The 24,339-nt window shown below is 51.8% G+C and overlaps 8 protein-coding genes across 8 annotated transcripts; 5 read left to right on the top strand and 3 right to left on the bottom strand.

The window, feature by feature from the left end:
- Positions 1-118: 118 nt before the first annotated feature.
- ACET3X_003877 (uncharacterized protein) lies at positions 119-841 on the top strand (the record flags this gene model as incomplete). The annotated part of the gene is made up of 1 exon (XM_069450020.1): positions 119-841. The coding sequence occupies one exon, from the start codon at positions 119-121 to the stop codon at positions 839-841; it is 723 nt and encodes a 240-aa protein (XP_069307855.1).
- A 947-nt stretch (positions 842-1,788) lies between these two features.
- ACET3X_003876 (uncharacterized protein) lies at positions 1,789-4,126 on the top strand. The gene is made up of 3 exons (XM_069450019.1): positions 1,789-2,395; positions 2,446-2,816; positions 2,867-4,126. The coding sequence occupies exons 1-3, from the start codon at positions 2,319-2,321 to the stop codon at positions 3,985-3,987; spliced, it is 1,569 nt and encodes a 522-aa protein (XP_069307854.1). The 5' UTR covers positions 1,789-2,318; the 3' UTR covers positions 3,988-4,126.
- A 218-nt stretch (positions 4,127-4,344) lies between these two features.
- On the top strand, positions 4,345-6,806 carry ACET3X_003875 (uncharacterized protein). The gene is made up of 3 exons (XM_069450018.1): positions 4,345-4,634; positions 4,702-5,586; positions 5,641-6,806. Exons 2-3 carry the CDS (start codon positions 4,758-4,760, stop codon positions 6,594-6,596), a joined length of 1,785 nt encoding a protein of 594 aa, XP_069307853.1. The 5' UTR covers positions 4,345-4,634; positions 4,702-4,757; the 3' UTR covers positions 6,597-6,806.
- A 14-nt stretch (positions 6,807-6,820) lies between these two features.
- Positions 6,821-8,147, bottom strand: ACET3X_003874 (uncharacterized protein; the record flags this gene model as incomplete). Its single annotated transcript, XM_069450017.1, has 4 exons — positions 7,485-8,147; positions 7,190-7,433; positions 6,986-7,138; positions 6,821-6,933 (listed from the first exon to the last, which is right to left on the bottom strand). Exons 1-4 carry the CDS (start codon positions 7,911-7,913, stop codon positions 6,821-6,823), a joined length of 939 nt encoding a protein of 312 aa, XP_069307852.1. The 5' UTR covers positions 7,914-8,147.
- Positions 8,148-8,917: 770 nt separating this feature from the next.
- On the top strand, positions 8,918-10,742 carry ACET3X_003873 (uncharacterized protein). Its single transcript, XM_069450015.1, has 2 exons — positions 8,918-9,762; positions 9,807-10,742. Exons 1-2 carry the CDS (start codon positions 9,030-9,032, stop codon positions 10,640-10,642), a joined length of 1,569 nt encoding a protein of 522 aa, XP_069307851.1. The 5' UTR covers positions 8,918-9,029; the 3' UTR covers positions 10,643-10,742.
- Positions 10,743-15,147: 4,405 nt separating this feature from the next.
- Positions 15,148-18,549, bottom strand: ACET3X_003872 (uncharacterized protein; the record flags this gene model as incomplete). The annotated part of the gene is made up of 2 exons (XM_069450014.1): positions 15,148-18,324; positions 18,382-18,549. The coding sequence occupies 2 exons, from the start codon at positions 18,547-18,549 to the stop codon at positions 15,148-15,150; spliced, it is 3,345 nt and encodes a 1,114-aa protein (XP_069307850.1).
- A 1,226-nt stretch (positions 18,550-19,775) lies between these two features.
- ACET3X_003871 (uncharacterized protein) lies at positions 19,776-21,088 on the top strand (the record flags this gene model as incomplete). The annotated part of the gene is made up of 7 exons (XM_069450013.1): positions 19,776-19,897; positions 20,107-20,152; positions 20,224-20,237; positions 20,326-20,353; positions 20,499-20,696; positions 20,752-20,886; positions 20,936-21,088. 7 exons carry the CDS (start codon positions 19,776-19,778, stop codon positions 21,086-21,088), a joined length of 696 nt encoding a protein of 231 aa, XP_069307849.1.
- Positions 21,089-22,211: 1,123 nt separating this feature from the next.
- Positions 22,212-23,829, bottom strand: ACET3X_003870 (uncharacterized protein; the record flags this gene model as incomplete). Its single annotated transcript, XM_069450012.1, has 3 exons — positions 22,212-22,381; positions 22,457-23,315; positions 23,386-23,829. 3 exons carry the CDS (start codon positions 23,827-23,829, stop codon positions 22,212-22,214), a joined length of 1,473 nt encoding a protein of 490 aa, XP_069307848.1.
- Positions 23,830-24,339: the final 510 nt, after the last annotated feature.

Genomic DNA, 24,339 nt, shown 5'->3' with positions numbered 1-24,339 from the left:
TCATTCTTGGCGCAAGGCAGAAACTCTGTAAGAAATATGATGCCACAATTCTGTACTTCGTGAGTTTACAGCTCACATCCGGCCCAGAAAACCAGATCCGTGACGAGCTCTTTCCATCATGTCCGAAGCCATCATGACGAATGAATTCACATTGGACGGATTTCGATCGCCTGTCACAGTGGATCTGAACGAGATGATTACAAAGGAGGATTTGTTACAGTTCCGTGCATTCCAGACTTGGAGAGATACACTCCAAAAGAACTTGGAACGCCAACACAACGATGCGCAGCACGCATTCCATGAAGACCCGTTCGTACTCAAGAAGGTTAAGATACAGTCTGTTGACTGCTTCCCTGGAACGAAGGTTGCATTCGTTAAATTGAAAGCCGAGATACGTAACAAACAGAATCAAGAGCTTCCAGGAATCGCTTTTCTTCGTGGGGGAAGTGTTGCTGTGCTCATGATACTCCGGCCTGTAGATTCGACAGATGAAAGATGGGTCGTCATGACCGAGCAACCACGAGTTCCAGCAGGCAGTCTCAGCTTTGTTGAGATTCCAGCTGGTATGCTCGATGACGAAGGGAATTTCGCTGGGAAAGCCGCAAAGGAGATCATGGAAGAGACAGGGTTCAAGCTTCCGGAAGGCGAGCTCATCGATCTCACTGAGCTAGCTCTTGCGCCAGGACCGGCTCCAGAAGGGATGGCCCCAAAGGGTGAGTCTATCCAAGAGAAGGAGTGCCTACAGAATGCCATGTATCCCAGCCCTGGAGGATCAGATGAGTTCATCCCGATCTTTCTATGGGAAAAGGTATTGTTAGCCCTTGACGTATTTCCGACCTAATAGCCTGACTACTTGCCCAGGAGCTGACGCGCCAGCAAATTATGGATCTTCGGGGAAAACTGACTGGAAAGAGATTACAAGGAGAAATGATCAGACTCCGAGTCTGTGACTATGAGGAGCTGTGGAAGCTTTGTGCGAGGGATGCGAAGACCCTAGCAGCTTGGGCGCTGTATGAGGGTCTCAATAGAGAAGGAAAGCTCAGAGCAGAACTGGAGAAACGTAGGAAGAAGTGGCGTGTTAACGTAAATGAGCTTTGAGCCGGGTATGGAAGCATCGGGAGACAATCGGTTATAACAGGAGTAGATGTTATCCTTGGATGCAAAAATGCTGAGCGTAACAGTGTGGTCAGTCCTCATTTCTTTCGCAAAGTAGTCGGAAGCCTGGCGTTAAGCCTTGTGTGATGTTTTTTTACGGCCGAAAAGATGTAAGATGCTCTTTGTCTATTGAACAGGTCCTTGTATACGAGCGGCTGTGTTGAAAGTTGCACCCCGTTAGCAGATCAGCATTCTCGGGAGACGGACTCGTTAGAGTTCTCTCCACATAACACCGAAGCGGGAAATAAAACCAAGCCTGGCGTTCTTGGAAGCGTACTGGCTAGCTGCAGACCCGTCGGTATAGCAGTTGTCGTCTGAAAGGATGTGAGCTCGTTGCGTGCGTTATCCATCCCTGGAGGCCAGCCCACATGGTTGAGCCAATCACAACTTCCTCAATTCACAACGATCTGAACGAACAGGTTCTCTCAAACAAGAGAATTTGCAAGCAAAAGGATGCATGACAGAGTACGGAAGTTATCACCTGGGTTTCCCATAGTTTTCGTGTCGCGGCGTGGGTTTCGATGTCGGTTTTCCCCACACCCGGCCAGCTTTCCTTTTTACCCCGCACTCGCTTCACCTTCCGTCCTTGAGAGCCGACACGGCGTTTCGCGTTCCCAGAACAAGTAATCCGTGATGCATCATCCCCTTGTTCCCAACTTCAACGTCGCCGCAGTCGTCATTCTGCCCTTACACTCTGGTCACTCCTCGCCTTCTCGCTCGGCTGAATGGCCGCTATCACCAGTCACAAGCCTCTAACGCTGACTATGTGGGTCCCAAGTAGACCCGAAGGCACATTTTACTCCATACTCGTCGCCTATGTGGGTCCACGGATTACGGGATATGGGGGATGTGCTCAGACTCTGGGGAAGCACAGTGGATCTCGAGACGACCCGAGGCTTGTGAGGCTTGACAAGCCTCGCACAACGAGGATAATGATCAGCGGAGAAGATACCGGGACTGGCCATGAGAGTGTATAAAGAGGTGATCCTCGCTGCGACCTCGTTGCACATGACAAAGTTCGGTATAGGCCTCTGCACTGTACCGCTTATCGACACCTCTCGATCTGGGGTCTTTCTTCCTGACTTTTCCACGGCCTCATTGGACCAGCGACCACTATCTTGTTCTCAGTGAAACAGCCATATCTGCTCGGGCAGCACTCCACCATGGCGCGCAAATACCTTGGAGGCTCTGGTGAGCGATTGACCGTGTGGATTTCCATCGCTGCCAGTACGGTACTCATGTAAGATGCAATTCAAACAACGTGTGTTGTGCCTCTCTGACGCCAAGCAGCTTTTACGGTTATGATCAGGGTGTGTTCGGCAATGTCATTATCTCGGAGAATTTCCTTCATACGTTTGGATACCCGTCCGCCAACATGCAAGGTGTGATGACCTCCATATACAACATCGGCTGCTTTATTGGTGCAATGAGTACCGTCTGGACTGGCGACATTCTCGGACGTCCAAGGCAGATTCTACTCGGTTCGACAGTCATTGGTATTGGCGCGATCATTCAGACATGCAGTTGGACTGTAGCGAGTATGATGGTCGGACGCATCGTGGCTGGCCTTGGTACCGGCATGAATACGGCGACGGCTGGAGTCTGGCAAGCCGAGACAAGCAAGATGAGTAGTCGAGGAAAGCTTGTCATGATTCAAATGGGTATGTGCATATTGTCATATGTAATTGCATCTCAACTGACATGTCTGCAGCGAACTGTATTACCGGTTTCAGCATTTCGAACTGGCCCACCCTCGGCTTTTCGTTCGCACCGCGCGATATAGCATGGCGCTTCCCGCTAGCGTTTCAACTCTTTTTCACTTTCTGCATCTACGCCATGTGCCCATTCCTACCGGACTCGCCTCGACTGCTGATTCGAAAAGGCAAACATGACGAGGCCTTGGAAGTCCTCGCTGCTCTCGAAGGTCATGGAGCAACGCCAGAATCGCCTTCGGTGGTCACCCAATACAACATTATCAAGGATATCCTCGATCGCGAGCACATGAACACGTACACATGGCTACAGCTCCTTACTGGCAAAGGACCTAGCGGTGTCCTGCGACGCATGCTTCTCGGTGCATGGATGCAGGCAATGAACCAGATTTCCGGAATTAATGTAACAAGCTATTACATGTCCTATATCTTCATCAACGCCTTGGGAATCTCGGAACTCTTGGCGCGCATCCTCGCCGCCGCCGGCTCAGTTGATTATCTCATATTTGCTTGCTTGGCATACTTCGTCATTGAGCGGTATGGACGCCGCAAAGTCATGATGGTCTCTGCCGGAGCATGTTCCATCTGCTGGATCGTCATTGCGGCATCTCAGGGCCAAACTGAAGCAGGCGGTAACTCGTACAAGCTGGGTATCGTCGCAGTCTCTTTCTTCTTCGTGTTCTTCGCCAGCTTCGGAATGGGCGTTCTAGGCGTGCCATGGCTGTATCCAACCGAGATCAACGCCCTCGAGATGAGAACCAAAGGCGCCTCGCTTGCGATGGCGACCAACTGGATCTGCAACTACGGTGTTGTGCAGGCTACACTGCCTGGTATTGAAAACCTAGGTTATAAATTCTGGGTCATCTGGGCAGTCATCTGCTTTTCGTTTATTCCGATCACATACTTCTTGTACCCGGAGACAGCGAACCGCACACTAGAAGATATCGATCGTTTCTTCGAGACTCAGCCAGGCATCTTAGTTCATCGCAACAAGCTTGCAGTGCAGTTGCATCGTCCGGCCGAATTTATCGAAGCCGATGCGAGGATCGCTGCGAATGAAGAGGCGAAGTTTGAGAAGGAGATCAGCATGGAGCATATTGAGACAAAGGAGACGGTTTGAATTGTAGTGCACGTCAAGTGTAAACACCCTTTGGCATGTAGTAGCGTACTTGTAAGCACACCAAAGCAATGTCATGTAACAGCGCATTCATTACTTCGGGCGAATTGCTTCTTCCATCACGAATAACAGAAACTTCGCCGCGATGATACGCGGCTTCAGCTGTGAGCCCGCTTGATCTATCATCCGCTTGAACACTTGACTGCAAGCCTTGCACAGCAAAGATCCTTGAAAAGCGACTGCTACAAGGCTTGTCCGGATAAAGGCTCTTCCAAGCTTGGGCCTCCAGGACGCTAACCGAGAACGCGTAACTTCATCTCACATCCGCTAGCAGCAAGCGGGTTCTCAGTGACGCGGCGCAACGATTGACGCTATCGGCGTACTATATTTTTACTCTCTTTTTTACCACTGCACACGTATGGCGATAGTGCGCTAGTCAGAAAACGCCGTCAGTACAGGGCTAGACACCGCCGATCTAGGTTTCTGACAGGGCACGCACACACAAGAATAGGGTCAGATGTTTGGCAAAAGTGAATCGGAAGATTGCTAGGGGTTGCTTTAAGCATGGACAGAGACTGCAGTCGTAGATATGGGTCCCTTACTACGATTACCATGGCGAAGTAGATGGTCCGAGTCACAACGGGCAGGAAGTACATAATGCTCAAGAATCCGCGAGGAATGTCTTGCTTACACTCAGCTAACTAGGCTTCTCTACAGTCGTTTGAAAATATCCTCTCACTACCTCTTGTCTTCTCATCGTTTTTACATCCGCCATGCGCCACTCATCTCGCGCCACTGCTGCCGCCATGGCAGTGACCGCCAACGCAGCCTCGCTGACTGACCTCTGCACAGTGTCAAACGTGCAGGCCTCGCTCCCCTCCAATGGCACTCTCCTGGGTCTCGATTTGCTTCCAAGCACTGTGACTGCCAGCGCCGTTTATAATGGTACCCTTGGAGGTGGCGGCATGGGGTCGTCAACAGCTACCGATGCTACTACCTACAACTACTGTAACGTCACTGTAAGCTACGTCCATACCGGGAAGGAAGACGCCATTCCCCTCATTTTTGCCTTCCCCGAACCTTCCAACTTCGCCAATCGTTTTTACCTCTCTGGTGGCGGAGGCTACGCGCTCTCTAGCGATGCGACAGGAGGTTTGCCATACGGCGCTGCCTCTGGAGCTACTTCGGCCGGCTATGATTCTTTCAACCAGGACTTCGATGCAGCTGTATTGCACGGCAACGGAACAATTAACTGGGATGCTACATATGCCTTTGCCTACACTGCCCTGGGAGAGTTGACGAAGATTGGAAAGCCAGTCACACAGGCCTTCTATGGGCTGAATGACACCAAGGTCTATACATATTTCGAGGGATGCTCTGACGGTGGCCGCGAGGCTATGAGCCAGGTTCAGCGCTGGGGTGAGGAGTACGACGGCGTTGTGGCTGGTGCACCTGCTTTCCGCTTTGCGCAGCAGCAAGTTCTCCATGTTTACCCTGCTACCATCAACGTTGTCAACGACTACTTCCCACCACCATGCGCATTGGACAAAATTGTCAACGCTACGATTGCAGCTTGTGATCCTCTCGACGGACGTACCGATGGTAAGTAATCTGAACCACTGCACAAGCGATGCGTCCTAACACATATCGCTATAGGTGTCATCTCGCGTACCGATCTTTGCAAACTCAACTTCAACCTCAGCTCTCTGATCGGCGAAAGCTACTACTGTGCTGCGCAGACCAGTACCTCCCTCGGTTTCGGCTTCAGCAAGCGCGGCCTCAACAAGCGTCAGATGCCAGGAAGCCAGACTAGTGCCCAACCCGAACAGAACGGTACTATCAATGCCAATGACATTGCATTGGCGCAGGGTGTCTACGATGGTCTTCACAACTCCAAGGGCGAGCGTGCATATCTCTCCTGGCAGATCGGCTCGGAGCTTAGCGACGCTGAGCCCACGTACAACAATGCGACCGGCGAGTGGGAGCTCAACATCCCTTCCACTGGTGGCGAGTACGTGACCAAGTTTGTCCAGTTGCTCGACTTGGACAACCTTGCCAACCTCGACAACGTCACCTACGATGACCTCGTTGAATGGATGAACATCGGCATGGTCCGCTACCTCGACAGCTTGCAGACTACTCTCCCCGACCTCACTCCTTTCCAGTCTTCCGGCGCCAAGATGATCCACTACCACGGCGAATCTGACCCCTCCATCCCCGCTGCATCTTCGGTTCACTACTGGCAGTCCGTTCGCTCCATCATGTACCCCAACATGACCGATGCTGAAGCTCAAGAAGCCATGGCCGACTGGTACCAATTCTACCTTATTCCCGGCGCGGCCCACTGCAATTCCAACGCCCTTCAGCCTGGCCCTTACCCGCAAGACAACATGGCTACTATCATCGACTGGGTTGAAAATGGAGTGAAGCCCAGCCGCCTCAACGCCACCGTAGCGTCCGGTGCTAACGCTGGCGAGGTGCAGCAGCTTTGCCAGTGGCCTGCGCGACCACTTTGGTCTGGAAACAGCTCTGATTTCGACTGTGTCGAGGATAAGGCATCCATCGAGAGCTGGACCTATACTTTCGATGCTTTCAAAGTTCCGGTTTACTAAGTTTATCTGACCTGGGGTGTTCAGGTTCCGTCGCACAACGAAGTGTTGAGCTGCGAACCGACAAGGCTGTATATATGATGGCAAGATAATCGTGGGCTCATTGTGGTAGTATCTGGCTCTGTATGTGCAATCATGTTTTGTTCTGATGTATTTCTCTCGTTTCTTGCAATTTATTAGAATTTCTCTTGGCCACAATAGAATGACATTGGCTTCGATTCCGATCACTATGGCTCGTTGCAATATCCGTCGATGAAGTTTACTGTCAGCTTGTTTCGGTTTTCCTTCAGCAGTGTGTCTCGTCCGATATCGAGTAGTTTCGTCACGTCTTGTCGGCAATCTGGATAATATTAGTCATAAGATGTAACATCCCTAGCTGCGGCGCTTCTTACCTAGAAACAGACCTCTAAGCTCTTTCCCTTTCCCGCTAGCTAGCCATGCACAAGTCTGCCCACAAAGCGATGGTCCATCCTTAAACAGATCTTTGAAAGATTCTTCATCTGCAACATCACCGTACTTCTTCTTTACATCATCCGCCGCTGGAGCTACATTGCGTTAGCATCGACACATCATAGACTTCAGAAATTTGGGTTTACCTCCGCCCATGTTGCCCCTGACACCACCCGGGTGTAGTGCATACATGTGAATCGCAGGATCCAACCCATCGAGTTCCATCTCAGTCTGCAGTGTATGTGTAGCACGGATGAGCGCTGCTTTGGAGGTCACATATCCTAATGTCATGGGTACATCGACGGTGCCTGAGCGAGAGGCGATGTTGATGATGCAGCCGTGACCGCGTTCCTGCATCCGTGGAAGGATGGCGTGGATAAGCATTAGAGGCTTGAGGTACTCTTAGTGAAAAGAACTTGACTGGATTGAAGGTGGGCTTACAGCCTTGAAGTTGACTTCGATCTGTTTCCAAAACGTCTCAAAATCGCCCATGATGAACGGTCTCTGAGTGAGGATCCCCGCGTTGTTCACCAATATATCGATTGGTCCTAATTGCTTCTCCACCTGAGCAATGACTTCCTTCACTCGTTCCACGTCCGTCACGTCGCATCCATATGCCTCAACCTTCACTCCAAACGCTGAGCATGTCTTCTTGGTTTGAGAGAGTTGGTCGGTGTTTAGGTCAAGAATGGCTACGTTGGCCCCGGATTTTGCTAGCGATTCTGCGATGGCAGCGCCGATGCCTTGACCGGCTCCTGTCACTAGGGCGACCTTCCCAGCATTTGAGCCTTCTAGGGCAGAGGGTACGATGGGGCCGTATGGGGCATGATTCAGAGGAATGGTACTGTAGCCGAATTGTGCTGGATCCATGGCTGCGTTGTCTTAATGTTTGATCTTGGAATTTAGTAAATTATATGCCCAGGCTCGAATCTGTCGTTAAAATATGGAAGTTTGACATCCCGTATGTATAGGGACGGCATAGTCCCGACACGCTATATGTCCGGTGCGGGGTGCTGTTGGGGTAGGTGTTGCCCCACACGAAAGATGTGGGGTAACCCAAAGCCGGCTTGATATTTCAGCATGGGCTGGAAGAGAGTATGGAAACGCATCCGAGTTGGAGGGAATTCGTGACTGAGGGAGCTCTAAAAAGCGTTCTGATGTATCGCGAAATTGACGCGTAGTGACGTATTCGCGCGCACCGAAAGAGGTATAGTGTACCCACTACACGTTGGACAGATCTGTAGCGCGCTGAGATTGCTCTAGACGCCATCTACAACAACGTGCTCATGGACGATATTGCTACAGTGATTTAAAATCGGAGTTGTTAATCAAAATGTGCTGTCAAGCGGCACCGGTTGGAAAAGGACGCAAGAAAGATGGGAAGCGGTGCGCGGTGCGAGAAGATTCCGAGGACCCGACCATCCATGACGGCCATCCTCCACTCATCTCATCTACACCTGTTCAACAAGGCAGCGTTAAGGACTGGAAACTACACTCCAAGAGATCCAATGCATCAAAAATGCGAAACACCTTGCCATCGAAAAGGCCTCAAATCAACTCAAACCGCCACTACAGGGATTTAAATTGGTTACCCTGGGTCGCAAAAGCTTCAGGCGTTCCTCAAGTCATCCGCACATGACTTAACCATTGTTCGCCAATCCATGATACCTATTGAAAGAAGTACTAGCATTGGTCGCGGAACTTTGGCGTGGCCAGAGACCATCAATCTATAGCACAGTTTGATGACACAACAGCACGTTACGACACCTGACACTCCTTTATTTCAACCGGACGTCGGTCATCATCGCAAGCTCACCAATCTAGACATCCCTGTGAATATACCATCGGAACCCACCGGTTGCGGGAGAATGTATCCACGCAGTCTGCTCACATTCACTATAAGTAGACGGAGCAATGCTTTCAGAGTAATTGGCTTCAAATCTAAGCTATCTTGGTCGTTGCCTGGACGAACACTTGATTCTGAACATGTTGTTCCTGCGAAGACCAAACCTTGTCTCCTTCCTACCTATATTGGGCTGCCTGATATACGTAGCCTTGGGGGAGCCAGCGTGCGAAGCATCTTCATTCCATGACTTAAACCTACACGGCGGCCAAATTCTCGACGTCGCAACAAAGACACACACGAACCTATCATTTGAGGCTCCCGCTGAGCAAAACCATTACGCTGTTACTGTGGACCACCTGAACACTTGCGAGGTAATCATTACATACACACATCCTGGATACAACGACACTATCAACACCGTCATCTGGCTCCCTTCCCCTGGTAATTGGACTGGACGGCTCCTGGGGGTTGGCGGCGGCGGCTGGGCTGCAGGACCTCCAACCAACACCACGCTTCTTTGGGCAGCTAGCGAGGGATTTGTTGCAATTGCAACGGACGGAGGTCACATCGGTAATGATATAAGCTGGTCGCTCGTCAGTTCTGGCAATGTCAACTGGGTATTGTTGGAAGATCTATCCTCAGTCACGCTAGATGATCTGGCGACGCTTGGGAAGGCCGTCGCGCGTTCTTATTATGGCAGAGCACCAAGCTACAGCTACTGGAACGGATGTTCTCAAGGCGGCAGGCAGGGATATATGATGGCGCAGAGGTATCCAGATCAATATGACGGTATCCTGGCAACTGCTCCAGCCATCTACTGGAACGAGTTGATGATGCAACTCATCTGGCCGCAGGTCGTTATGAATGAGATCGGTACGTCCCTTGCTGAGATTGAGGCAATGACTGACATCAAGTAGGATTTCCGTCCCCGCAAGAGTTCGAGGCTCTAAATGTTGCTGTTACCGAAGCCTGTGATGGGCTTGACGGACTCAAAGATGGTATCATCTCGTTACCCCAAGAGTGCACTTTTGACCCAATGACCATCGTCGGCAAACAATACATTTCTCCGTCTACAAATCAGAGCACGACTGTCACGAAGACGTTGGCCACGGTGGCCAAGATGATATGGCAGGGTGCTACGACACCTGAAGGCGATTTCCTTTGGTACGCCGGCAACGTCGGTGTTTTCTTCGCTGCTCTTGCATTGACAACGTGCAAGAACAATAACACATGTGTCGGCGTACCATTTGATATGGCTCAGACCTGGATTGCCGATTTTATTCTGCTTGATCGCGAGTACGACACTGCACATCTTAACATGTCGTATTTCGAACAGCTCTTCCACCAAGCTGTGGACCGTTATGACTCCATTATTGGAACGGGCAACGCGAACCTCGACAGATTCCGCAAAGCTGGTGGCAAACTCCTCTCATGGCACGGGCTTGCTGATCAGTGTATCGCGTCCGATGCAACTGCGCACTACGCGCAGCAGGTCCATGAGCGCGACGCGAATGCCAGCGACTACTACCGATACTTCGAGGCGCCAGGTGTCGACCATTGCGGCGGCGGGCTGGGGTGGTATCCCGGAGATGGTCTCAAAGCCCTCATTGATTGGGTAGAGAAGGGCGTGGCACCCGAAACGCTTCAGGCGGAGACGACAACGGGTGAGAAGGCGGAACTTTGCTTGTGGCCGAAGCACTTGGTGTATGTTGCTGGAAACCCTGATGAGACAGCCTCGTTCGAATGTCAATAGGCAGCAGTTACGGTTGCTTGCACTATGGACATACGACAACTACATGCTCGAGCCGAGCATCGTGTTATTTCCTGTGTAGTCAACAAATCCATACCGTGCCTCTATGACCCTAGTAGTTTGTGTCCAGGCCAAGCATTTTCTGGATGGGGCAGTAAAGCCGCAAACACTGGCTTTCTCGATGAATTATGTGACGAAGATTTCAGTGTCAACTTCATACTCTCGGTAGCTGTTGACGATGATATTGGGATGCATTTCGGACGGCGTTTCACGTCGTGTACCTTCATCCCGGCAGATGTCTTATCGTTTAGAAAGGTATTATTTTAGGAGAACTTTTTCGGCCAAACCCTAATACTATCAGGGTGCTCCGAAAAGGTTTTGCCATATTTATGCTGCACCGCTTTCCACTATCCTCCCTCCTCTCCCAGAAGTATCCCGCAGCTCTTCCTGTAGCGTCCGAAACTCCTCCTCTAGAGCCTTCGCCTCGTTGCCTCGCGTGGAATTCTCAAAATCAATTAGAGTCGCTCTTCCGTCGTGGACGAGGAAATTATGCTTGTTAACGTCACCGTGCTTGATCCCCAGTTCGTGTAGTCTCGATAATATCCGCTGACACTGAGAAAGATCTTCCGGTGTTGCATGACGGCAGTCGGTGATGCGCTCTATGATGAAGCCGATGACTCTGCCTTCCTCACTCAAGTGGCCGAGAAATTTGGGACCGATTTGATGGTTTTCGATCCATTGATATGCAGATGTTTCGGCATCGAGTTGCGTGATCTCCCAATCAAATCGAGCGAATTTCGCTATAATTGTTGAGTTGAATTGAGGGCACGTGGCTTCGTAGACATTCGAGCGAAGCTTTTGTCCCATGTGAAGCTCCAAATAATCTATCTGAAGCGGATGCCAGACTTTCGTGACTCCGGGAAGCTGAAGCTTCGTGACTCTGGTGAAATGAGGACGCATATTCGAAGTATCATGTGATATATAGCCTTTGTTCCAGTCGCCAGGTGGTAGAGGTGGTAACATGGAGATCAAGGAAGGCGCGAAACACATGTCACTAACATCGTATAGTCCGGGATCGATCGTAAGATATTTAATGAACTTTCGATCAACAAGGATCCGGAATTCACTTTGGTCCTCTGAGTCCACACTGGCCTGGAGTACCTGAATGTATGGGATAGTGCCAGGCATTGAATTGACGGATGAAGAATTAGAGTGTGGTGAATTTCGTTGAGCGCGGTCGCTGGAGGATTCTTAACGAAGGGATTTATTGAGGAGAACTTGAGATAATACCATTTGCTAGACAAGACGTTAGAGATGCAATGAAGACATAAATTCCCACAGTCCCCTAAGCCAAGTTCGTCGGTTGTGAAACCAACGTTGCGTGCGCTGGGGTACCTAATTCTGTAAAAGGCCACTCACGCTGAAATGTACGGTATATGAGAACCAGTGTCGCTGATAAATCAACTGAAAAAGAAAGGAAGAAGGGAAGAAAGGTGACGAACAAGTGCGGGGGCAGCAGAGGCACCTGAAGGTGGGCCCGTGCCTGCCACGAACCAACAATAGCCTAGACCAATAATGCCACACCAAAAGGGAACAATATCTGATTATCAAGATCAGATTTGCAGTAGATCAGTACAGCATCTCATACAACATGAGATAGATCGCTTAGGATATCGTCAGCGCGTAAATACGCACGCATGCACGATGCCTTCCAGTGGCCAACGACAAAAACACATAATAATAAGCGCCATCTGGAGACGTCCCCTGCATAACTATGATAAGCCTACGAATCAAACTACTCTTTCCCATAGCTTCATATCGGGACCAGCCCTCACAGCCAAAGAACTATTGAGTTGCCCCCTAAAGGGGAAAGAAGAGAGCGCTGCCTAATACCAGAGCAGTCGATCGGTATAACACTTACGCGTTTCGGGAGACGAGCTTCTGTGAAGATGTATCCCTCTTCCACAGTTATAAACTAAGGCTTCTACATAAGAATCACCAACATCTCTCTTTCCCCATATCCTTCAGCCAACATCTTTCAATCAAACCAGCTGACAATCATTACTATCAAGGGCTCTGATAAGAATCTATAGCGTATGCAGTCAATTTAAGCCCCAGCCTACACCGAACATGCGGGTGCTGACGGATCTGCAGTTCCATTCACCAAAACAAAAATATCCAGCTGAAACTCCCGGGAGTCGAAATTAGCGTAAGCCCATATGAAAATGTATATTATAAGCGCATGTTGACTAACGAAACTCTCCAGGAACATGTGCGAACAGGACTATCGGGTCTATACATGTGGTTGCAAGAAACTCGAGGAGTTTCGCCAGTGTGCGCCGCGAGAGGGCACGAATGTTAAATGCAGCCCTGTGACTCAGAATCGACTTCCCGACTCGGTGCATATGTGCACTAAGCACATGGTAAAGCCGGGAAAGGATGAACTGCGCAGGTAGACAGGACGCGGCCTGGACGCAGGCTGCTTGATCTGCAACGACAGTTTTCCAAGCTCGCTCTCTTAAGACCCCCAGAAAAGCAACAACCACAATGGAGTCTCCGCTCCTTATATTAGCTAAGAAATTCTCTTAATGCTCATTCCTGGCAATGCTTCCCGTCTCGGATATTCCCGTATTGCTTCAGATGCTCGCCGAACGAAGCCACTGTAAATTTCCGTCTATAATGCAGTGGTCGGCTGCGGTGGGACTTCTGACATCCAATGCAATGAAAACCCCACTCCAGCTTATGAGAGACCCTGTTCAACCATGGCATGCGAACAATTGCCATGAAACGCATCGGATTTCCTGATCGCCCATCAAAGAGATCTTCAGTTCGAGGTCGACGTAGGAGGCGTGTGGTGGTTCCAGATCCCTCAGCCGTTGCTTGTGATGTTCTCCTATCGAACTCTTGCAATTTTTGAGCTGTTGTATTTGACACATATTGTTCCATGGAGCTGAGGGACCCGTGAAGTGTAATACCTGCGCGGTAAGCAGACTCGGAGTCTACCAAGGTGAGCCGCTCGTTACTTTTCTTTTCGTTAGGGGAGTAAGTGCCTGGTATGCTCCTCATGCACGGCAACGTGTTAAGGACCTGACGGTTGACTCCGAATTTTCGAATCGCGTGGCCATGCCGCAGTGGTAAATATCTTTCGTTCTCTGAAAAGCAGAGGAAGCAAACGCGCTTGCAAGCGAGGATGTAGAAGTAGCCGCCGAAGTCGCCACATTCTTCACATTCAGCTGTGCACAACTTTTCGTAGACAGTTTCACATGAGATCCACTGCGCTGTTCCAATGCTTAAAATACCACGGAGTACATTGCGTGCATGTGTGGTGACCGCTTTGTATTGAGGGATGGATTCCACAACCTCTATGGCTCGTCGGTTTACGCGTCGAAATTCTATAAGAGTGCGTAAGTCAAGTTGGGAGAGCACCCCCTGAAGCAGCTCAAGAGGAAGTACATCAAGGGTACTAAGGTCGAATTTAGGCAGTTTGTGAATATGGCAATTGTCAGGCGAAGATCCCGAAGGTCGGAGATTGTCGTCTAGGGTGAAGTCGCTGAGCCGGGGACACGGGTATGTGAGACCTTCGAGTTGTGATTTGCTGAGTGGTCTTCCTGTTTCATTTCCTGGATTCATTGAGAGCAAAAAATCCCCTAAAGAAGAGTTCTGAAGGACGGTGCTGGCGCACTGGAAGGGGTTGAGGTGCAGGGGTTCGCGGAATGGTCTCGGGTACGGTGATACCATTTTTCCGAAGCCAAGAGCTTGCTCCTGTCGAGGTGCCGCCCAACAGGAGCTTGGCTGTTATTGCTAATGTTGGTTTAGCGTTTGAGGGACACAGCTGGTTAGATGTTTTCAGCCACCAACAGCTGATCGCCCTGCTCATCTCACCCTAGCTCGGCATCAATAGCTATGCTTCCCTAACACAGCCCCCAGATTGCTGTAAACAGACAAATTAACGTTAGCGGTCTTTGTGGTAGCAGAGCAAAAGACAACAAGGTCAAGGGTGGTCCGCCAGTCCGCACGGACATTACACTTAGTCCGACTGTTTTCCACAGAGCACTGCGCGGGTATCTTCTCCCCTACGGACGCCCGCGATCCAGGAGTGCGCTCGATCGTGCAGTGGCTGCATCCTCACAGACAGCGGGAAATAGGCGTTTGAAGCGTAAGTTATCGTTTTTCAATTCGCTCCGTGCGGGCGTTGTTACATAGATGATACCATGATCTCACGAGAAACATATCGTGACACATATAGACAAAAGATGGAAGAGTTGATTCATGATCATAGCAGAGTCGTTCCTTCAAGACGATATTCATAATGTCTATCTCCATTGATGCATATAACGAGGAAGGCGTAACACCACAATGCGTCGCCATAGGATGCCTAGCAAACATCCTCTAAATACCCAAAACCCATGCTCTCATGCACCACATTCCAGCAAATGCGCCACCATAAACGCCATCAACGAACATGACTATGTGCTCACCCTCTTCCAGGTGACACTCCAAGGGCCTATCTAGGAAGTGTCCATGGCGTCACTAGCCGGCGTAGCCGCAGCAGCAGCATTACGTTCCGCCATTTTCTGGGCGAGCAGATTCGCCTTCCAGTTCTGGATCTCCTCTCGGAGTTCATCGTTGGGGATGACGTCCTCGATCTTGAGTGGCGTGCGATTAAATGGATCGTGTGGGTCGCTGAGCAGATGTGCCTGGATAGTACCGCGATCGACAATCTGTTTACTGATAGGGAGAGTGACGGGGTCTTCCATGAGGGAGGCGAGGATGGGATCGAGGTACTCATCGGGGATTTCTCCCAGATCAGCTTCAACCATATCAGCCTGCGCCTTTGCTTCTTTGATGCGGTCCGACATGGATTGCCATTGTTCCATCTGCTCTGGCGTTTTCAGCTTGAAGCGTTGGAGGATCTTGTAGGCCTCGGTCATGTATTCCTCCCGGTAAGAGCGTCCGTCCGTAGCCACAGCGTCAATGAATGACTGCTTGCTCTCTAGATTGAGGTACACGTCGGTGACCTCGGCCAGCATGTTCCTGGGATTCCAGCCATACTCTTCGGGGTTCTCAACCTTGAGTTGCGACTTCTTTGGACCCACAAGCGCTTCCAAGTTGTAGTCCAACATATGCGCTAGTCGCACGACGACCTCCTTCTTGGTGAACGAATCCGCCAGCGCCTCGGTGAACAACTTCAGCATGGCAACAGTCTCATTAGTAAGTTGCATGTAGCTCTTGGCTTTCCCTTGGGCTGACGACAGCTTCTCTTCCTGCTCTTGTCGTGCAGTCTGGTCCATATTTGCTGGTGCACTCTTCAGCTCCTTTGAAAGATCGTGAATCTCCTTGAAGGCGGTAAACGACTCATCCAGGACGAACGTTACATCGTTAAGAAGCAGGTTGACGAACTGGACGAAAAAGTCCAGATTGACACGCGCCTCAGTAGCGAGATGCTCTCGGTAGATTGGATTTGGCCAAATGCACTTGATGACTTGGAATATTTCGTATCGGATGTTGAACTTGTCAAAGAACTGTGTGTGAGTTCCGGTGCTCTCGCACTCTATGTAGAACTTCATAAGTGCATGCAGCAGGTGCTTCATAGCAAAGTCGTGCGCGAAGAGCGTGTCGCCAAGCACGCCCTTGGGTCTACCGGGGATAGCCCATACTCCGTGGAACAGAATTGTTACCAGGCCTGACTTCAAGTACGGGTTCTTGATATACTCTGAGCTTCGTAAGAAAGCGATACAGATCTTGACCAATTCCTCGCACTGAGTAGTTGTGATGATGTGTGGCATGTAGCGAGTGATGAACTTGAAGTTTCCAACAATGTCTTCAACAAAATATTCAGGCAGACACTTGAACTGTACTGGCTGCTCTTTGGGCAGAGGCAGCTGGAGTTCCGACTTGGGGAAAGAGGTTCCGGGCGAAGCAATCCGTAGTAGCCATACGATGACATAGCGCATCAGTTGCATAGACCGAGCTTGCATAGTCTCGTCAAGTAAGACACCCTGGATTGCTAAGATGCTGCATTTGCCTCGCTCGATCTGGTCCTTCATCTTCTTGACATGGTTATCAAAAATAGCAAGCTGCGCCTGGCTGGTCATGTACTTGGACCGCTCAGGTTCAAGCTTCACAAGCTCCTTCTCGAGCCACTTGACGTCCTTTTGCAGGGTGTTCAACTTGGTGTTTGCAGCCTCTAGACCGTAATGATGTGCAGCGACCGTCAGGAAGAAGACCTCGCTAATGAAGTTGTTGGTACCTGAGGCTTTGGTGCTATAGAATTCGTCCGACATCTTTTGGTCAGCGTTGATCTTGGTTTCGTCTTGGATATCGACGCGAGGCGATCGGCGCAGGTAGTCGATATCGATGCGATCCATCTTGGAAAATGTGGCGTCCATAAAGGGCTCACATAGACGATCTAGTATGACTGTTACGTTGACCATGAAGCCGTCTGACGATACCTTCTTCTTATCAACTTGCATCGCACGCCTCATGTGGTTCTTGTTAACCGTCAGCGCTAACCAGTCTAGCATCTTCTCGCGAGACTCCTTGTTCTTGATGAAGGTATTTGTGACGTCGAGCAGTTCTTCCTGATGAGTCTGGAGGGTCATGCGGACAGCGCGTTGTGCGTTTGCGATGAGTCCCTTGTCAACAGCGGATGAGCCGGCGAAGTAGTTCATAGCCACTTCAGCCTGCATAGGGGACAGCCGAAAGAAGGGCCCCAAGAAGGTGCGTGTCTCGATATCTTGGGCTTCGATGTTGGCGGGCAGAAACGTCTCGGACTGTGCCAGGGCAGCTACGAGCGGTGGGAATCGGACGAATACGCGCAAGATTAGCATGTGCGGTTTGTAGTCGCCGTTCATTGAGACTGTGGAGAGGCGTCTGCTGACGTCCTCCATGGCACCCACCAGCGCCTCCCTAATGGTATCGTCTTCGCCTATCCGCTGGCTCGCTTCAGTGAGGAACTCGTAGCAAATGCCACGCTCGTCGTCGGGACCGAGAAGCAAGCGATCGGCTAATGCGTTCTCTGCAGGTGCTTCTTCGCCGAACATGTCTGGCATAGTAGCAGCGAAAATGCAGTAGCTGAAACATAACCGCCGAGCCTCCTTGACGACCTCGAATCGTGGACCAGTCTTGTTTGGGAGATTCTTAAGCACCCTGGACACGCGCTTCCAGCAGCTCATCATATACTCCAATGCCGGACCCTGAGTTTGGCTTGATGCGGCCTCGAGTATGACAGAATCCAACAGATCTGTACTTAGGCGAATCGGCCTGCCCTCATCCTCCAGGTCGCTCTTAGCGCCCGATGCAAAGTACAGCTTGTGCCCATGTGCATCCTGGGTATGGGCCTCGTCGAGGGTTATTCTGAAGATGTTGCTGAGCGTTCGGTCCTCCCACGCTTCTCTACTCAGCTCTGGCGCCTTCTGAGGGGGCTGGGGCGCTGGGGCACTGCTCGCTGCGGGCTTGATGGTGATGCGCTTCTTGGGCGGCTCGTCGGTCTTGACGCCTAGTTGGGAGAAGGGATTCGAGGATGGGGCGGGCTCGGCTTGAGGTTTTGGTTGTGGTGCCTGTGATTCGGTGGGCTTCGGCAATGAAGTGCTCGACGATGCGGCTTCGGGCGCTGTGGACGGCGGCCGTGAGGGACCATTTGGAGTCGCAGGGCCGCCTAGCTTTGCAAGGCGCTTTGCACGGATCTGAGAGATGTCGTCGTCAGCGGGTCTCTTTGACGGGAGACTAGCCGGTGGGCTCACCTTGTCTGCGTCGGACATGGCATCGGGCTCGGCCGTGGGAGCGGGAGTGGGAGTAGGCGCAGCATCAGGCATTGCAGTGTCTTTCTGGTCAGACATGGCGTTGTCTGGCTGCTCGGGCTGCTCGGGTCGCTCTTCTCGGTGAGGCTGGTCAGGCGGTTGGTCGGCCATGCTGGCGTTGTGCTGCCTTGAGGCTACAGTAGAGCTTCGGCGATGGCGGCTGTCGGGGACCAGTGCAGCGCGGGTTGGTATGCGCGGAAAGCGTGGCAGATATTACGGCAAGGGGAATATAGGATAGAGAAGGAAATAGGCCGCGGCTGTCTTGGTGTCGAAAGACGTCGAGTGAAAGAGGCGCGAAGCGTACCAGTGAGTGCGTCAGTGGTGCCCTATGGCTATGGGACCCGGAGCTTCTTAGTCTGCCCCGCCACTTAGCAGCCTCGCTCACTCGCCAAGTCACGTGTACCCTGGAATCTGGACGAAGCGCGACGAAGTAGTTAGTCTATGGTGATGCAGCCACTATGTCCGCCCTTATCTCCGCCTCAGCTAGATGCAGCAAGAAGAAGAAGAATGTAGCAGCTGCAGACATGAGTCGTGCGAGTCTTGTTGTTGGGCAAGCAAGCGCAAGGAACCGTGTCCAAGAACGGGTCAAACGGAGCAACAGTTCGTCTAATGGTTCTCCGCATTTCCCTCCGTGGCCATGCTCATCAACGTGTTAACCTTTGCTCGCGATGTGTTCCTCCTACCAGTTGACTAGACCAGTGGCTAACGGCGTGCTATGTGCTGATAAGAAGGGGAACAGTGCTCAAGGCGATACCAAACATGTGGACCTTGGCACCCTCCCTCACCGTAGTTGCATCACTTCAGCGAACGTTGGTGTTAGTTCGAGTGGGAGGATCAGAGAAACCGAGTGTGGGTGATGTGTGTGGGAGATGTGGGAGTCAAGAGGTGAGTAAGCCTTTGTGTTGTTCGGATAGGATCAGTGGTGGCCATCTAGAGCGGTCGCGCCGGGCGTGGCCAGGAGGAGCATGCGCGCTCGCTCGGCAGGAACAATGCTGGGGAAAGGGCAGGCAGGCAGGCAGGCAGGCAGGCAGGCAGGCAGGCAGGCAGGCGAGCTGTCACATCAAACCTGAAACCCTTGTTGCTACCACGTCCTCGCCACAGCAACCAGGGCAACCAGCCGTGGACAAGGACGGACAAGCAGCCGGGTGCAAACAACGGGCGATTGCTAGCTAGAGAGAAAGACAGACAGATGGCAACAGCGTGTTGCTGGTTCATTATTGCCCATCAAGAGACATGTCAAACTATGGTGGTGCTGCTGCTGCTCGCTGCGTTGCCATGTGACGGCTCCGGGCGTGTGCATGGGTAGTTTACCATGTCGGTTAGTAGCAAGGCGCTTGATGCAGATAGCTAATCGCACCTTCTCCTCTTCTCTCGGCCAACCTACATCCCATCGCGACGACAACCACGTCGACTCTGCACAAACCCTCCAACGTGATTTTGCAACTGAGCAGCTGTCCAGGTACGTCACATTCACTCTCCGTGTCTGCCCGCTAGTCCGCAATCGCCCAAGCGCTGCGTGGCGCAAGCAGCACTCAGCCGCAGTTGTTGCAGCACGACCCCCGTTGCGGCCATGGTGCCTAGAGCCATAACACCCTGAAGCCGCTGTTCTCCAACTTCAATCACCGCCAGTCCTCCATCCACATACTCACTCACCACCTCCCCAAACAGACTTGCTGCACCACCACAGCCCCCCACCCTCCGCCTCAATAACCCCGTCTCACACACGACACCATGGCCGAGATTCGACGAAAGCTCGTTATTGTCGGTGACGGCGCCTGTGGAAAGACCTGTCTGCTCATGTACGTCCCCAACAACCAAAGCGCCCATCCACGGCCTGCTCCTGTCCCCGCTGCACCACGGCCGTTGCTAACGCCTCCCCTCCTACAGCGTCTTCTCCAAGGGCACCTTCCCCGAGGTTAGTACTCACCACTCGCCGCCTCGCCTGCATCCCTGAGCCGCGTCAGCCTAGCTGGTCCGCAACCACAGCGCACCCATCTCCCTCTCCATCTGCTATCCGGCTACTCCACAACGCCCCCTGTACTAACACACCTGCCCTGTAGGTCTACGTCCCCACCGTCTTCGAAAACTACGTCGCCGACGTCGAAGTTGACGGCAAGCACGTCGAGCTCGCCCTCTGGGATACCGCTGGCCAGGAAGATTACGACCGTCTCCGCCCTCTCTCCTACCCCGACTCGCACGTTATCCTCATCTGCTTCGCCATCGACTCGCCCGATTCGCTTGACAATGTCCAGGAAAAGGTACGAGACATGCCCTCACGCGCATGCAAACAAAGCACCCACTGACAAACAACAGTGGATCTCCGAGGTTCTGCACTTCTGCCAGGGTCTTCCCATCATCCTCGTTGGATGCAAGAAGGATCTGCGCTTCGACCAGAAGACGATTGAGGAGCTACACAAGACCTCGCAGAAGCCCGTGACACCCGAGCAGGTCAGTAGCCGCACTCCATGTACCGTCCCCCACCCACTAACGTGACCAGGCCGAGGATGTGCGCAAGAAGATTGGTGCCCAGAAGTACCTCGAGTGCTCGGCCAAGACGAACGAGGGCGTCCGAGAAGTATTCGAGCACGCCACCCGCGCTGCTCTGTTGACCCGGAAAGAGAAGAAGACCAAGAAGTGCTTGATCTTGTAAGCTTAGACGAGACTTTGCGACGATATAGGTCGGAAGCCGCTGCAACCGCGCGATGTTGAGCCTGGACAAGAGCAACACTGTGGCGGCTATCGGGTGTCTAATAAAGTGGTCTATTTGACAAGGAAGGGCGACATGTCATGGGCCGGTAGGGGTGAGCAGACGAGTCGACTCCTCCAGTCTGCTTCCAACTCCATCTCTGACGGCACCTATACGAGGCGTTATTGTGCTGGATCTTTTGTGTTTGGACCGTACATCATCTTGGGGTAGTTCATGAGGAGGAGGCGGCGAGGGTTATCTTCTCAGAGAGAGAGTGTGTGTGTGGATCGAGATTGAGCAAATGGTAGGATCTTTCTAATAACCCGGTGCTTTGTTTTGCTCTTTATCGTGTGTCTACCCATAACCAATCGTTTTGAGCTGGTTTGGTTTTCTTGACATGCACATGGTGACTTGACTTGATGCTACATTTCATCATCTACCTTGAACATGTACCACTCTCTTGAACATACCATATTGATTTCACAGCTTCCGTAATAACAGCTTGAAACACTCATCATCTACCTCGAAAATATAAGATTTCTACAACCACCCATCTGAGTTTACAGCTACCGTAATAACACCCTGAAACACCCACCACCTGCCCTTATCTCGCATCAAAGACTGCACATGCCCACTGACTCGTTCCCACGCAAGCCTCCACCCAACAACTCCATCTTATGCATGCACCACGTACCAAGATTGTCTCTCCTCTGCCATGCCCGGAAACGTCGTTCCGATCAGCCGCCCCGCTTTCTCGCCTCTCGCCTCGCGCTTGGTGCATCTGTTTGGTTCTTGGTTCGGGGCCCGTGGACAAGGCGGTAAGTGGAGATGTCGTGGGATCAGGCCACCACTTCGGCTGCCAGCCGAGTGGATGGGAATGTGGATTGTTGTGCCAGAGATGTATATGTACAGTATGCTATATGTATGAATAGATGTGTACAGAGTGTGGCAAGGCGTAGTAGATATCTCCACGTTTTGCTTCTATGCTGCTTCCTGAATCCCTGAAGCAAAGCAGCTATGCTTATCCGATGATGCTCTGTCCCTAAACGCCGTGCTACAAATGCTATCCGTCCACATATGCTACATGCTACGTGAACACCGAAACCGCAACAAATGCCCCAATAAATGCGAGGAGAGGAGTCGAAGACCGAGCAGCAGCACCGCCCTGCTGGTCCTGAGACTGGCCACTACCCACAGATGTCGAACTAGCTCCTCCAGTCTCAGCTGCGGTCCTCGATGCCGAAGGAGAAGCAGTACCTGTTGAAATCAAGTCAGCTACCGTCACCACCATGTACGAAAGAAAGAAAGAAAAAAAAAAGAGTCCAAACATACCTGTAGAGTTGACACTCTCCGTCCCCGCCACCAACTGCTCCTCTCCCAAAACACCCAAGCCCACCCTGCTCTGCTCAAAATCAAACACACTATACACATTCTTCAGAAACACGTCGCCCACCAACCACTGCGCGTCCCCAAAGGTCTTCCTGCCTACAATGTTGCTCCTGCACAAAGTAGAATCATCGTCCTGATCCCCCACCCAATCCGCCGTAGAAACATTATAGATGCGATTATTGAACGTAAACTGCACCACAGCCTGCGTCTCGCAAGGAACAAAAAACGTCTCGCCATCCTGCTCGAAGCCCTCGATCTGGCTGTGGATGGCCACAGCGTCCGGTTCAGGAATGAGTATGAAACTCGTTCCCGTGTCCATGATTGCCGTTCTGTTGGTACTGCCTCCCGTTGTGAGGTTCGCAGAGGTGCCATCGACTCCCGCGTCTTGGAGTGGTATCTCCCAGAACCCGGATTTGTTGTCCACACAGTCGAGGTAATTCAATTCTCCACTGAATCGGTCTTTGTTCACCTCGCCTAGGTTCAACTCGCCGTCTAGTTTACCGTCTGTATCTCGGGAGAGGTGGATACCGTAGATCTTCGCACCGATCAAGTTCTGTGATGACAAAATGTCCATGATTTGGGGAGCAGCAATTTCATCTGTTGTACTAGCATCTTGCGTGCCGCGGCCAATACCCAGGATGCCATCCATGGGGTATGCGCGGAACTCGTCGGACACGTTTGTTGCGAGGCCGAAGGTGAGGGAGACGGAGAGCGAGGTGCCGATGTGGAGGGTGTCGGTTGCTAGATAACCTGACGAGGAACCTGTGCCGTAGGTTACGCTGAAGGGAGTGGTTTTGTCAGTCTACAGGTTGGGTTAGCATTCGTACCCAGGCCGTAGAGTGATACACCTCGGAAAAAACCTTGAAACTCACCTCCAGTGTACTTGAATCCCCTGTCCCGAGTGTAGCATGTGTCTTGCATGCTTGACTGCCACACTCTTGTCCCATGACCCAGGTATTGCTTGCTGCCGAATCGAGCAACATGTGGTATTCGTCTGAACTGTCACCGAATGTTACGGCGACCATGTAGCTAAGGTCATTGCCATCTTGGTCTATGGCTACGCTGTTTTCCTGTGTTGGGTTGTTCGAGTTGACGATGTTGTAGACATTTTGGCGCGGACGCAGCGGCGTGCTTACGCGACGCAGAGGGACTGTCACGGACCGCGTGTTCCCGTTGTGGGAGGGCTGTGGAGAGGTTCGGTGCGAGCGAGCTGTGGTAGAGGCCTTGCCTGCCGAGTAATGGTACGGGTAGAAGGCTGTTGCTGTAGGTAGGATTGCTGCTGAGAGCGCGAGCCACGTTGGTAGTGAGGTGTGCATGGTGTTGGTGACACTGATGCCACAAGTCTGAGCTTCTCAGTTCTTTCCCTTCCAGAATCTCAGGCCTTCCCGCTGGCTACCCTCGCGCAATTGAGGTAAGAAACGTTGAAAACCGGCAATCCTTATGTGTCGATGTTTGGCGCGTGCTGTCCGTTCTCAGCCTTGGGCGCTTGCAATTCGATCGTCCGGTTCCAATGCAACAAGGCGCAGTAAATAGATAGACAAGAAGAAGAAATAAAGAATATACAGAATCCGCCTCAACGAACAGCAACAAGGTAAGACCTGCGGCCGAAAAGATAGTCCAAAGCGTAAACGCGGGTGTTCGTCCAAGGGTAAACGTGCTGTCCTTCCAACGCCACGGCAATCCCGAATTATCGTAATAACAACGACAACGACGACGACGAAAAGGAGGAGAACAGGACAGACGAAGGAGCGTAAGAGCAGAAAAGCCACCGACCCATCCTCCTCCAGCTCGCGCCTCCACCAAGGTAAGCCTCTCCCAACATGACG

Source organism: Alternaria dauci, chromosome 3 (assembly GCF_042100115.1).
Source record: "Alternaria dauci strain A2016 chromosome 3, whole genome shotgun sequence".
In the NCBI taxonomy this organism is placed as follows: domain Eukaryota; kingdom Fungi; phylum Ascomycota; class Dothideomycetes; order Pleosporales; family Pleosporaceae; genus Alternaria; species Alternaria dauci.
This window is presented reverse-complemented; position numbering and strand designations above follow the sequence as displayed.